This window comes from Bombina bombina, chromosome 8 (assembly GCF_027579735.1).
Source record: "Bombina bombina isolate aBomBom1 chromosome 8, aBomBom1.pri, whole genome shotgun sequence".
Taxonomy (NCBI): domain Eukaryota; kingdom Metazoa; phylum Chordata; class Amphibia; order Anura; family Bombinatoridae; genus Bombina; species Bombina bombina.
Window position 1 is genome coordinate 202,760,422 of NC_069506.1, and position 12,484 is coordinate 202,772,905.

The window sequence follows — 12,484 nt, forward strand, 5'->3', positions numbered from 1 at the left end:
ACACACAAAGAACAGGTGTAAATAAATTGTGTAAAGATAATTACAATAAAAATAAAGTATGTATAACCCCCCCCCAAAAAAAAAACAACATAATTTTGCAAAATGAACATTACAAAAAATAAGCTCACTAGCAACCACAAACCTGTTTGATATAAACCATCTTCTTTCACTTCACTACACAATGTAACCACACATCTTAAAGAGGTTTTATTTTATCTAAATGAATATCTCATGACTCTACCATAGAATGTAAGATTATTTATATATATGCACTAATATATAAATATATATATTTTAAAATTGTATCTCAGATGTGTTAATTAAATAAGTTAAAAAAAATAAAGTTGGATTTTTCAAATTCAATTGCATTTCTAGAAAAAAAAAAAATGAACAAACATTAATGACATTTCAAAATGTATCCAGGAAGAAGCATGTTTTGTGGAAATATAAAAGCAAACTATGAAATCTACGTTTAGAAAACATAAAAAATGTAATTTTAGATGTCAATCAAAATATTAGCATCCATAGACTATTTTCACACAAAAAAATACATTAATAAAGAATACATTGTAAAACTATTACTAGTAACAGCATGATATTCTTTTAAATGATAAATGTGTTCACATTTCCAGACACAGACTCTGAAAAACACATTTTTAAGATCTGTCTTTTAGGTATTTACAGCAGAATTTAATTTCATTACAGAAGCCACGTAAAATTGTTTATTATTCTACATTTCCAATGCACTAATCATAATAAAAAGTATGCATATTCAGTAGCTCAGTGCACTAGTTTCTTGATTGCTTCTCATTTAGATTAGGCCTCAATTTGCAAGAATGAGCTTGCTGGAAGATAATGAGCAAGAGAGGGAATTATGTAGTCAAAGACGATCTCCTTCCTTTTTACTGTGCATTTTCTAAAGCACAATTTCTAAATGCAAAAAAAAAACGCAACAGTAGTGGACTTTGCAGCATCTGTTCATTGTCACAAGGAAAGCACCTCAGATCAGATAGGAATGTCTTTCACTCAAATCTCTTCCCCGCTGCTGCCTTCCATCTTTTTTTTCCCTCCTGCAGAACAGCAACCAACCAGCCCCCAGCTTAGAAATGGACAGGGGGAGGAAGACTGCTCCCTTCAAACGGCATTTGCACAGCCTGATAGGAAACCAAACAGCATCCTGGGCTTCACAATGTAATTAATATTTAGTTATGAGGGGATGGAGCCTGGTCCTAGGGAACCACCCCCTTAACACCTGGCCTTTGAATGGAATATGCAAAAATAAACAAACCCAAACGACTATTTGTGAATCAGACCAATGAAACTAACAAGCAAAATTCCTATTAACTGCCCCCCCTCCACACATAATCAATCAAACAGACACCTCCAGGTTTTTTCCTTCTTACACAAATGCAAGATTAGAAGAGAAACAATAGGGGCTAATTAGAAGAACCCTCCCACTAGAAGCAACATGGAAATAGCATTTACACATGCAGTGATATATTTTTTTCGCACACAGCCCTTTATTGTTGTTGTTTTTTAACTTCGTGATTATTTCTTTATTGGGTTACAAAACCCCATCCCCCAAGCAGCAAAGAACGAAGCAAAATGGAAGGAAATCCCTCTGCTTGCAACGTGCTCCCTGCTGCAGACTGCAGGCCTGTAGCAGACAGGGCTGGATTCATGATTTCCCTCCCCTCTCTCTGTATAGCAAGCAGCCAGGAATTTCATGCGGGAGGGCGCTTCTTGTTTGCGAGTGGAATGTCTGGGTGCAATCCGGGTGTACCCCAGTAAGCAGTACAAAAAGGTGGGCTAAAGGGGAGATAAGTATTTGTCCTTAGTGCTGCTCTCCATCCCCCTTCCTCTGTGTCTCTGGTCGGCAGACACAGGGCCAAATCTGTGCAGTCTGCAACCCATGCATGTAGCACAAAGCTCATCAAAGCACTCGACCACCCCAAAATTATGACACTTGCAAAAATTACAATTTTGAACTAATAATAAAAGAGCAAAAAAAAATTTTTTAGGTCGTTTTATTCCCCCTCCACCCTCTTACCTCGCTTTTGCCGTTCTTTCGTAGCTCCATCCTGAACCAGCACCCAAAGGATCACCAAAGCCAGCGGCTGGATAATTTCTATCCATTAAACTCTTTGTTGTACTGGGGATTTAATTTTTGTTCTTTTTATATTTCGCCCTTCTGGTCTCTGCTTCCTTTCTTTGCTCTCCCCTCTCTTCCCTGATCCACCAAACAATATAAATCAAATACAAAACAAGATCTTTTAGTGGGTCTCTTCTCCTGGAGAGCCCACTGGTGAAGTGATCAGCCCCTAGAAGGCTGATTTAACAGCCCCTCTTTCTCTGGATTGCAATTGTATTTTGTTTGTTTTTTCATGGTGCAGCCATATTTGCAGCCTCTCTATGTGTCTATTTCAGCTTCCCAGAATACATTTCAGTGAACTGTACAAAGGGGGAGGGGAGAGGAAGGCAGGAGAGAGAAAGAGGCAGACAGAGAGGCTGAGAGTCCCCTCCTGCCACCATCACACAGGGCCAGAGGAAGGAGGAGGAGGGGGCTGAGACAGGCTAAAATTACACTACATCCCCACCACCACCACATACATTCTCACTGGGATCATGAAAAACCGTACACACATACATCATTTGCCATAAACAAAGTGTGCACGTAAATCAGTGTACATGTTCTCATTTTAAGTTATTCTTCAGCTCAATTCTTGATAGATTCCTTGTTTTATTTACAGGTGCTTTATTTTGTAGATATAATTTGTTGTTTTATTCCTTTTGACAGACGAACCATGTGTCATTATAGTGATGCTACATTTTAGGTGACATACTGATAAAGCAAACATGAATATTCTGAGGTAAACACTGTGTGTATTGTATAGACCTCTATGGGAAAAGTGCAACAAATATTGTAAAGTGTTACAGCAATGATAGTGCTGAATTTTTTTGCCACTTAATGAGTTCTTAAATAGGAAATTTAAAGGGACATGCAACACAAACAAATATTTAATGATTCAAATAGAACATTTGATTTTAAACTTCTATTATATCATTTGCTTCATTCTATTGGAATCCTTAGTTGAAAAGCATGCCTAGGTAGTCTCAGGAGCAGCAATACATTACAGGGAGTTAGCTGCTGATTGGTGCCTCTTTTTATTTCTTCACCAGATGTGTTCAGCTTGGTTCCAGTAGTGCATTGCTGCTCCTTCAGCAAAAGATACCAAGAGAACGAAGATAATTTATAAATATATATTTACAGGAAACACACAGTTTCCATAGATCTCAATGTAAACGCACTTTTCAGTGCTGTTTTTTTTTTCTAACACCCACCACTTTTTAACCCCTATAAACTGCTCTGTGCTTTTTTTTTTTTTTCATAAAAAATAAGACTCTTTAATTTGGGGCCAATTGGGGCACTTTTTGAAAATGAACCAGAGATTTGATCTCTGGTTAATTTTCTGAGCGATAATTGCTACTGCGAGCTTGTGATAGCAAAAACCAGCCTCTTGTAATGGCTGGTTATTTATTGCGCACCTGCAAACAGGGAAAATTTGATGATTTGCCGACGCATTATAAATTAGCGCTCCATTTGTAATCTGGCCCTTAGTAAGCAATAGTGATATTTTTTTTACTGGCTTGTGTGTAATATAAATATATATATATATTTATTCTGTCCTCCGTCTCTTTTCAATCTACACGTCATCATTAGGTTCCTTAATAAAGTCCCATGGGTTTCAATATCATTTGTATTTGTACACCCAAATCTACCTCTCTCCACCAGACCTACCTCCTTCCTTACTAACCCGTGTCACCCACTATCTTTCTCATATCTCATCTTGGATGTCCTCTCACTACCTTAAGCTAAATCTCTCCAAAACTTATTTTTCCCCTTTCTTCCAATGTCTCCACCCCCAAAATCTCTATAACTGTTGATAATTCCATAATTACTCCTACCCCACATGCCCGATGTCTTGGGGTCACACTTTACTCAGATCTTTCCTTCACTCCTCACATTCAGTCCTTGGCTAAAGCCTGCCGCTTCCACCTTAAAAACATCGTTAAAATTAGTCATTTCCTTACACAAGATACAACTAAGATTTTAATCCACTCTCTCATCCTTTCCCGCCTCGACTATTGCAACTCTGTCCTCTCTGGTCTACCTAGCTGCCGCATAGCTCCTTTACAATCCATTATGAATGCCTCTGCCAGGCTCATCTTCGATCTTCATCTACTGTGCCTCTCTGCCAATACCTTCACTGGCTTCCTCTTGCCTCTAGGATTAAACACAAAATCCTCACTCTGACATACAAAGCTCTCAACTGCACTGCTTCCCCCTACATTTCAGAACTTGTCTCCAGATACTCTACCTCGCGTCCCCTTCGATCAGCTCAGGATCTCCTCCTCTCCTCCTCTCTTGTTACTTCCTCACATTCCCGTCTACAGGATTTCTCCAGACTGCCCCCCATCTTGTGGAACTCCCTGCCTCGCTCCACAAGACTCTCCCCCTAGCTTTAACAGCTTCAAGCGCTCCCTAAAAACTCTACTATTCAGGGATGCATACAACCAACACTAACCTTTCCTAACTCCATTGCTTTCCCCTTGAACCCTTATAATGTAAGCCTATGAGCCCAGCTGTTTGCAGATCGCCTTCATAAGAGCTGACTACAACCGTGAAACTCTCGGCAGGGCCCTCTACCCACTTGATCCCTGCAAAAGCTATCCTGTATATTAAATCTGTTGGCACTCTACAAATACCTGATAATAATAATAATAATATACAGTATCTCACAAAAGTGAGTACACCCCTCACATTTTTGTAAATATTTTATTAGATCTTTTTCATGTGACAACACTGAAGAAATGACACTTTGCTACAATGTAAAGTAGTGAGTGTACAGCTTGTATAACAGTGTAAATTTGCTGTCCCCTCAAAATAACTCAACACACAGCCATTAATGTCTAAACCGTTGGTAACAAAAGTTAGTACACCCCTAAGTGGAAATGTCCAAATTGGGCCCAATTAGCCATTTTTCCCTCCCCGGTGTCATGTGACTCGTTAGTGTTACAAGGTCTCAGATGGGAATGGGGAGCAGGTGTGTTAAATTTGTTGTTATCGCTCCCACACTTTCTCATACTGGTCACTGGAAGTTCAACATGGCACATCATGGCAAAGATCTCTGAGGATATGAAAAAAATAATTGTTGTTCTACATAAAGATGGCCTAGGCTATAAGAAGATTGCTAAGACCCTGAAACTGAGCTGCAGCACGTTGGGAGAGACCATACAGCAGTTTCACAGGACAGGTTCCACTCAGAACAGGCCTCGCCATGATCGACCAAAGAAGTTGAGTGCACGTGCATAGCGTCATATCCAGAGGTTGTCTTTGGTAAGTAGACGTATGAGTGCTGCCAGCATTGCTGCAGAGGTTGAAGGGGTGGGGGGGTCAGCCTGTCAGTGCTCAGACCATACGCTGCACACTGCGTCAAATTGGTCTGCATGGCTGTCGTCCCAGAAGGAAGCCTCTTCTAAAGATGATGCACAATAAACAGTTTGCTGAAGACAAGCAGACTAATGACATGGATTACAGGAACCATGTCCTGTGGTCCAATAAGACCAAGATAAACTTATTTGGTTCAGATGGTGTCAAGCGTGTGGTGGCAACCAGGTGAGGAGTGCAAAGACAAGTGTGTCTTGCCTACAGTCAAGCATGGTGGTGGGAGTGTCATGGTCTGGGCCTGCATGAGTGCTATCGGCACTGGGAGCTGCAGTTCATTGAGGGAACAATGAATGCCAACATGTACTGTGACATACTGAAGCAGTGCATGATTCCTTCCCTTCGAAGACTTAACAGCAGGGCAGTATTCCAACATCATAACGACCCCAAACACACCTTCAAGATGACCACTTTCTTGCTAAAGTAGCTGAAGGTAAAGGGGGTGGACTGGCCAAGCATATCTCCAGACCTAAACCCTATTGAGCATCTGTGGGGCATCCTCAAAAGGAAGGTGGGGGAGCGCAAAGTCTCTAACATCCACCAGCTTCGAGATATCGTCATGGAGGAGTGGAAGAGGACTCCAGTGCCAACCTGTGAAGCTCTGGTGAACTCCATGCCCAAGAGAGTTAAAGGGACATAATACTCATATGCTAAATCACTTGAAACTGATGCAGTATAACTGTAAAAAGCTGTCAGGAAAATATCACCTGAGCATCTCTATGTAAAAAAGGAAGATATTTTAACTCACAATTTCCTCAGCTCAGCAGAGTAAGTTCTGTGTAAAAAGGTATACTCAGCTGCTCCCAGCTGCAGGTAAACAAATTTAAAAAAATGAAGAAATGAACAGCAGCCAATCAGCATCAGCAGTGCTGAGGTCATGAACTCTTACTGTAATCTCATGAGATTTGACTTAACTCTCATGAGATTTCATAGTAAGCTTCCTTTACCTGATTGGTGAAATAATATGAGAGTGCACAATGCTAGTCCCTTCAGATGTCCCAGGACAAACACACTAAAATGCTGCTTAGAAATCCTTTACAATGGGAGGTGGCTACTGAGGAACTTTTGAGGTAAAATATCTTTCTTTTTTACATAGAGATGTTCAAGTGATATTTTCTAATCAGCTTTTTACAGCTATGCTGCATCACTTTCAAGTGTTTAAACATTTGGGTATTATGGCCCTTTAAGGCAGTGGTGGAAAATAATGGTGGCCACACAAAATATTGACACTTTGGGCCCAATTTGGACATTTCCACTTCGGGTTGTACTCACCTTTTGCCAACGGTTTAGACATTAATTGCTGTGTGTTGAGTTATTTTGAGGGGACAGCAAATTTAGACTGTTATACATGCTGTACACTCACTACTTTACATTGTAGCAAAGTGTCATTTTTTCAGTGTTGTCACATGAAAAGATAAAATAAAATAGTTACAAAAATGTGAGGGGTGTACTCGCTTTGTGAGATACTGTAGCAACATGGTTACAAAAATTACAGAGATTAATCTCTTGGATGCAAAAAAAATTAGGAAATATCCAAATTCAATATATTTTGACTGCAACTATAAAATTTAAAGTTTGCATTCACCACAATGCATCTTCTTACTAAGGACCTTTTCAACTGACAATTACTTCAGTTTTTCTTTCTTTGTTTTTATTTATTTTTATTTATATTTTTTGGGGGGAGGAATACAGATTGTTGGTAAAATTAACCCCTTCATTGCTAAACCTTGTTTGCACCCCTGTGCTAAGCTGATTTTGAGTTTTTACTGCTTACATTTAAACATCATTGTAAGTCACATTTCAGTGATTGACCTACATAAATTATATATAATTATTTTTCAGCAGGACCAGCAGATTCAGAATATACAACATTTATATTTCATTGCAGATGAGAAGGCTCCAACAATTTTTGTAATGATTTTAGTAAACAATGGAAATAGCCAGGTGACACATTGCTGATACTGTGATCACCTTACTAAATGGTTATCAATGGTATTTAAAGTTGCATGTTGGGCTCATACAGGCTATTGGGAGTTGTGATTAAATACTAGAGGTGCCCTTTGTGCCAGGTGATCACTGTCAACACAGTGATCATCTGGCTATTCAGACAAAATTTACATTTTTCTTACAATGGGACCTGTCCACTATAACAAAAACTTTATTGTGGGTCTAAACACATTTTCTATTTTGTATTCTTTATCCCTAAAGCTATAGTTAAGTGAAAAACCAAATGTAACGTTTGACACTTTCTTTGTATGGGGAGCTTGGTACTTTTCAAGACCCCTACCATTTAATGGAGCAGGCTATTCTCTTTTAAATGAGGGGTCTTGATCATATGATCTGTAACTAGTAAGGGAGCTGAGATTGAGGCATTTAAATCGTTCCCCCGATCCAGCTCCCTTGCCAGCTATAATGTCCTGCCCCTTTGTAACATTATCACTTTTGCAATAATGTTGCTGGCACTCCCATTGATGGCTTTAGAGTGCCGCCCAATAGGCCATCAGTGATCTCCATGCATGATGAGGATGCTTTGTCATGCACACACAGGTCACAATGCCAATGATGAGGCATCTTTGTCATGTGCATCAAACCAGTTATAAAAAAAATGCACTGAGAACGCACATATATTATGCCACAATATGAGCCCGTATAGGTCAACTCATGTATATATACATATGCTTTCATAAAGAAATGCAGCAAATCAACAGGACCTGCAATTTATTCATGCAGACACTCTGTACACCAATATTAAACTTGGTGCTATGCATGAGAAAAATGCAAACATTTTTATATTTGTGTGAACATCATGCAAAAGCTTGTATCTTTGCACACACAAAAAAACATGCAAGTTTGTAATTTGTTTAGATTTTTTTCTTAGGGTAAATAATATTTTAAGCTTGTAAATACCCATTACCTAGTTTTGTAAAACCAACACTGTTATACTTTTTACCTCAGTGATTACCTTGTATCTAAGCCTCTGCAGACTGACCCCTTCTCTGAGTTGTTTGACAAATTTGCAATTTAACCAAAGAATGCTGACTTATAAATAACTACACGGGAGTGGTCATAATGTTATCTATATGACACACATGAAATGCACTGAGATAAGAGGCAGCCTTCAAGGGCTTTGAAAGTGGCATATGAGTCTACCTAGGTTTAGCTTTCAACAAAGGATACCAAGAGAACAAAGCAAATTTGATAATAAAAGTAAACTGGAAAGTTGTTTACATTTGCCTGCCCTATCTGAATCATGAAACTTGTAATTTTGACTAGACTGTCCCCTTAAAAATCTGTTGCCGAAAATAGCTGAATGCTGCTGCCTGCAGCCATATTCGGCATTTGTTTCTTTAATAATTGCCAAATTCTGAAAAAATGCACAAACATAATTATTTGGTTGAGAAATATTATGTACATGACAACATAAACATATTATTTCTGTAGTAATGCACGGTTTTGAATAGGTGGTACCCATATTTTATGTATTTTTCACGTCTCTGATTATTATTATTATTATTATGCAAGTACTGAAGCCGTGAATTTCCACGCTTTTTCACATCAGAGTGAGAACTTAAATTCTGATACTAAAAGGATATTTTAATGTGCGTTAGTGCGCATGATATTAAAATTATTGAACCCACGTTTACTTGGGCGCGTTACAAGTTGAAAGTAAATGCATCCGTACAAGCACAAACTAAATTTGCGCTCATCAACTGCGGACCTTGCATAAAGGATTAGGGCTAAAATAAAGTTGCATTAAACACTAAATAAATATTATTATTATGCATGTACTGAAGCCAGGAAGTGAGTGAGAACTTAAATTCTGACACTAAAGGAATATTTTAATGAATGCTTAAAAAAAAAAAAAAATCTTGCTTCTCTGTTCTTTGCTTACTATTGGCAGGATTACAAGTGGCGCACCAACATTAGCTCACATAATATTACAATGATTGTGCCCGCATTTACTTGCTCTCATATTACAAGGTGAAAGTAAACGTGACCGAGAGCAAACTAAATTTAGCGCAACTAAAGACGTTGTGTAATGGGTTAGGGATCAAATTAAAGTTGCATTAAACACTACATTTTCCTAACAAACAATGAATATTTAAATGTTTCACATACTTCTTACAAGCTTATAAATGTGGGACCAGTTGCAGGATGCTTCTCTGGTATCAAATTATGTATTGGGTCTAGATTGTCCCTTTAAAAGGTATATTTTAAATGACAAGGTATTTGAATTGAAAGGACGGTAATGTATATATACATATGAACAATAAATGTTAGTTTATTTCCAGTTGGCACTCTCCATGGAAGTCTATGGGAAGAAGTTAGTGAGGTCGCAATAAGTCTTGAGGTTAGCGTATAGTGGCTTTCGCTCGCACTCAAACATTTTACTTATTGCATTAAAAGTTTACTTCTGCTGGTGTTTGCACGCCAAAAATAGCACATCACTTGTAATCTGACCTAATGGGGCATATGTATCAAGCTCCTTATGGAGCTTGATGCCCCGTGTTTCTGGCGAGCCTGCAGACTCCCCTGAAACAGCAGTCATGAAGCAGCGGTCACAAAGACCGCTGCTCCATAACCTGTCCGCCTGCTCTGAGCAGGCGGACAGACATCGACGGAAATCAACCCGATCGAGTACGATCGGGTTGATTGACACCCCCCTGCTGGCGGCCCATTGGCCACGAGTCTGCAGGGGGCGGCGTTGCACCAGCAGCTCTTGTGAGCTGCTGGTGCAATGCTGAATACGGCAAGGTCTGGCGGACCTGATCCGCAGTGTCGGATCAGGTCCGCCAGACCTTGATAAATATGCCCCGATGTGTTTAATTCACAAAAGGGGTTTAACACATACCTCATGACCCACTTGAGAAAATGGTTGAGGAATCAATTAGGTGTGGCATATTCAAGTATTTGCCAATCACCAGCCATGGCTGAAAAAGTTATTAATAAGTCAATTTACATTGTTTTATTATGTATGTTGTGAACATAGGCCTGTAAATAGTCATTGATAACTACTTAAGCAAAGGAAAACAACATAAACTTTGATCTTTTTTGAGAAAACCCTCACAATCTATTGCCTTGCTGGCATGTGCACATAATATTTGCTATACCTCAAGCCATCTGTTTGTTTTTGGCATATTTTTTATTCCCTGTTATTCAGTAAAAGTATTGATGCAAGCAATAGTCATTTTCAGAAGCACTTCACAGAAAATATATGTAATTCATGGAATAAACTTCCATTCAAGGTTGTAAAGACCAAGATTGTGCGGGACTTGCCTGGGATAAACATAAGGCTAGCCTACAAACTAATTAAGCTTTAACGTTATAGGACATGTGGGCAGACGTGGGCCTATGGTTCTTAAAGAAATATCAAACCAAAACATTTTCTTTAGATATATATAATTTTTAAAAAGTTTCCAATTTACTTATATTTTTATCAAATCTGCTTTGTTCCCATTGTATTCTTTGTTGAAGAGATAATTAGCTCAGGAGCATGCATGTCATGTAGTGCCCAGACAGGTAGATATCTGGGTACTACAGGGCAGGAATTAGTGCTGCCATCTAGTGCTCTTGCATCCTTGCCTACTGTGCTTAGAGGAATATGGCTTCACCTCACTGAAGAGGCCTACAGAAGTCCAAAACGATCGTCTGTGGTTGTCATGTTTCTTGTTCTAGGGAGCATTGCCTGGTATTTCGGGGCTGGACTGACCTTATCAGACTGATATAATTCAGGAAAGTTTTTCTTTGCAAAAAGCACAACTGGGCTAAAAGAAGCTGCTCCTAGGTCGTAACTCGCCATAGAACAAACTACTGAGTTGTTGTTTGTTCCTGGTAGAGCGCTTCTCTCTTTGTATGCATTTGTATTATGACCCTGGGGAGGTCTCCCTAAGGGTGATGGGGGAAACCAGACGTGGACTCTTTGCCCAGTGTACTTAGAGGAATATGGCTGCACCACACTGACGAGGCCCATAGGAGGCTGAAACAATCGTCTAAGGTTGTCATGTTTCTTGTTCGGAGGAGAATTGCCTGGTATTTCGGGCTTGGACTGACCTTACTTGGCAGGATCAGACTGATATACTTCAGGAAAGTTTTCCTCTATGAAAAGCACAACTGGACTAAAAGAGTCTGCTCCTAGGTGGTAACTCACCATAGAACAACCTACTGAGCTGTTCGTTCCTGGTAGAGTGCTTCTCTCTTTGTATGCAAATGGATAACATTGTTGCAAAACTGCTGCCATATAGGGCTCCAGAAATGTGCACACTCCTGAGCTTACATACCTGCTTTTCAACAAAAGATACTAAGCGAACAAAAAAAATATAAGTAAATTAGATAGTTGTTTAAAAATTCCTGCTCTAACCCAATCATTAAAAGAAAATTGGGTTTCACATTCCTTTACCTGCCATCAATTCAAAATCTGTTTCTTTGTAAGACACAAGCAAGTTCTAGGTGGTTGTTAATGCAACATAGTTTGACAACTTTTGTGACATTTTTATTGCTTTGGGAACACTTTTTCTATGTTAAGGTGTTAAAGGGAAAGTCTACATCATAATTATTATTGTTTAAAAAGATAGATAATCTCTTTATTACCCATTCCACAGTTTTGCGTAACCAAGACAGTTATAATAATACACATTTTACCTCTGTTATTACCTTGTATCTAAGCCTCTGCAGACTGCCCCCTTATTTCAGTTCTTTTGACAGACTTGCATTTTAGCCAATCAGTGCCTTTCATAAGTAACTCTGCGTGCATGAGCACAATGTTATCTATATGCCACACATGAACTAACGCCCTCTAGTTGTGAAAAACTGTCAAAATGCATTCAGATATGAGGCGGCCTTCAAGAGCTAAGAAATTAGCATATGAGCCTACCTAGGTTTAGCTTTCAACTAAGAATACCAAGAGAACAAAGCAAAATTGATAATAAAAGTAAATTAGAAAGTTGTTTAAAATTACATGCTCTATCTGAATCATGAAAA

The 12,484-nt window shown here is 39.0% G+C and overlaps 1 protein-coding gene across 2 annotated transcripts in view; it reads right to left on the reverse strand.

Annotated features, from left to right (window-relative positions):
- PRR12 (proline rich 12) overlaps positions 1–2,482 on the reverse strand; it is a 192,688-nt gene extending 190,206 nt beyond the window's left edge. For both annotated transcript variants that reach the window (XM_053690851.1, XM_053690850.1), the window contains exon 1: positions 2,051–2,482. In XM_053690851.1, coding sequence (XP_053546826.1) covers positions 2,051–2,136 — 86 coding nt within the window. In that variant the 5' untranslated portion in view covers positions 2,137–2,482. The remainder of the gene's footprint in view (positions 1–2,050) is intronic.
- Between the last annotated feature and the right edge of the window lie 10,002 nt (positions 2,483–12,484).